The sequence below is a fragment of the Octopus bimaculoides genome, chromosome 30 (genome assembly GCF_001194135.2).
Source record: "Octopus bimaculoides isolate UCB-OBI-ISO-001 chromosome 30, ASM119413v2, whole genome shotgun sequence".
Classification (NCBI taxonomy): Eukaryota; Metazoa; Mollusca; class Cephalopoda; order Octopoda; family Octopodidae; genus Octopus; species Octopus bimaculoides.
Window position 1 is genome coordinate 7,244,397 of NC_069010.1, and position 945 is coordinate 7,245,341.

A 945-nucleotide genomic window follows, 5' to 3' on the forward strand; every position below is an offset into this window, starting at 1 on the left:
TACATCTTTCCTATCTTGAAGCTGCAAAATAATATCAGATAAATTTTTTGAAATGTGAATAAATAAGGATTATTTTTGCCAAATTAATCTGAACGCTAAAGGGTTAAAGAACAGTATATCTACTGGATTAGTAAAACAGCGTAGACATACAATAAGATGGAAAATAATGATGGAAGAAAAGCCCAAAATAAAAGAAGGGGACGTGTGACTGACCCTTTCAAAATAGAAGAGGTATTTCTTGAGGGCCTCCCTCGCTTGCGCATGGGCAGATTCATTAGCAATGTTGGGGTTTTCTTTGTAACGACTGCATTCATAGTATTCGCTACCATGAGTTTTCCAATCTGTAAAACGGAGAAGATGTTGGGATTAACACGGCGAGAGAGAAGGACGGAAGGGAATGGTGATGAGGAGATGAGGAGATGATGATGGATGAAAAAAAAATAAAGGGGTGAAAGATGATGAAAAGAGATGAGAAATGAAAGATGATAAGAGATGATAAGAGGAGCAGGAAAAGGATGAAAGACAATGAAAAGCAATGAGAGAAGAAAGATGACAAGAAATGATAAAAAACTGAAGAGATAGGCGCAGGAGTGGCTGTGTGGTAAGTAGCTTGCTTACCAACCACATGGTTCCGGGTTCAGTCCCACTGCGTGGCACCTTGGGTAAGTGTCTTCTACTATAGCCTCGGGCCGACCAAAGCCTTGTGAGTGGAGTGGATTTGGTAGACGGAAACTGAAAGAAGCCCGTCGTATATCATCATCATCATCATCATCGTTTAACGTCCGCTTTCCATGCTAGCATGGGTTGGACGATTTGACTGAGGACTGGTGAAACCGGATGGCAACACCAGGCTCCAATCTAAATTTGGCAGAGTTTCTACAGCTGGATGCCCTTCCTAACGCCAACCACTCAGAGAGTGTATATATGTATATATATATATGTATA

The 945-nt window shown here is 41.0% G+C and overlaps 1 protein-coding gene across 1 annotated transcript in view; it reads right to left on the reverse strand.

Annotated features, from left to right (window-relative positions):
• LOC106870581 (potential E3 ubiquitin-protein ligase ariadne-2) overlaps positions 1-945 on the reverse strand; it is an 18,050-nt gene that overhangs the window by 5,399 nt on the left and 11,706 nt on the right. The window contains exons 8-9 of the mRNA XM_052978148.1: positions 895-908; positions 214-343 (exon numbers count right to left, since the gene is read on the reverse strand). Coding sequence (XP_052834108.1) covers positions 214-343; positions 895-908 — 144 coding nt within the window. The remainder of the gene's footprint in view (positions 1-213; positions 344-894; positions 909-945) is intronic.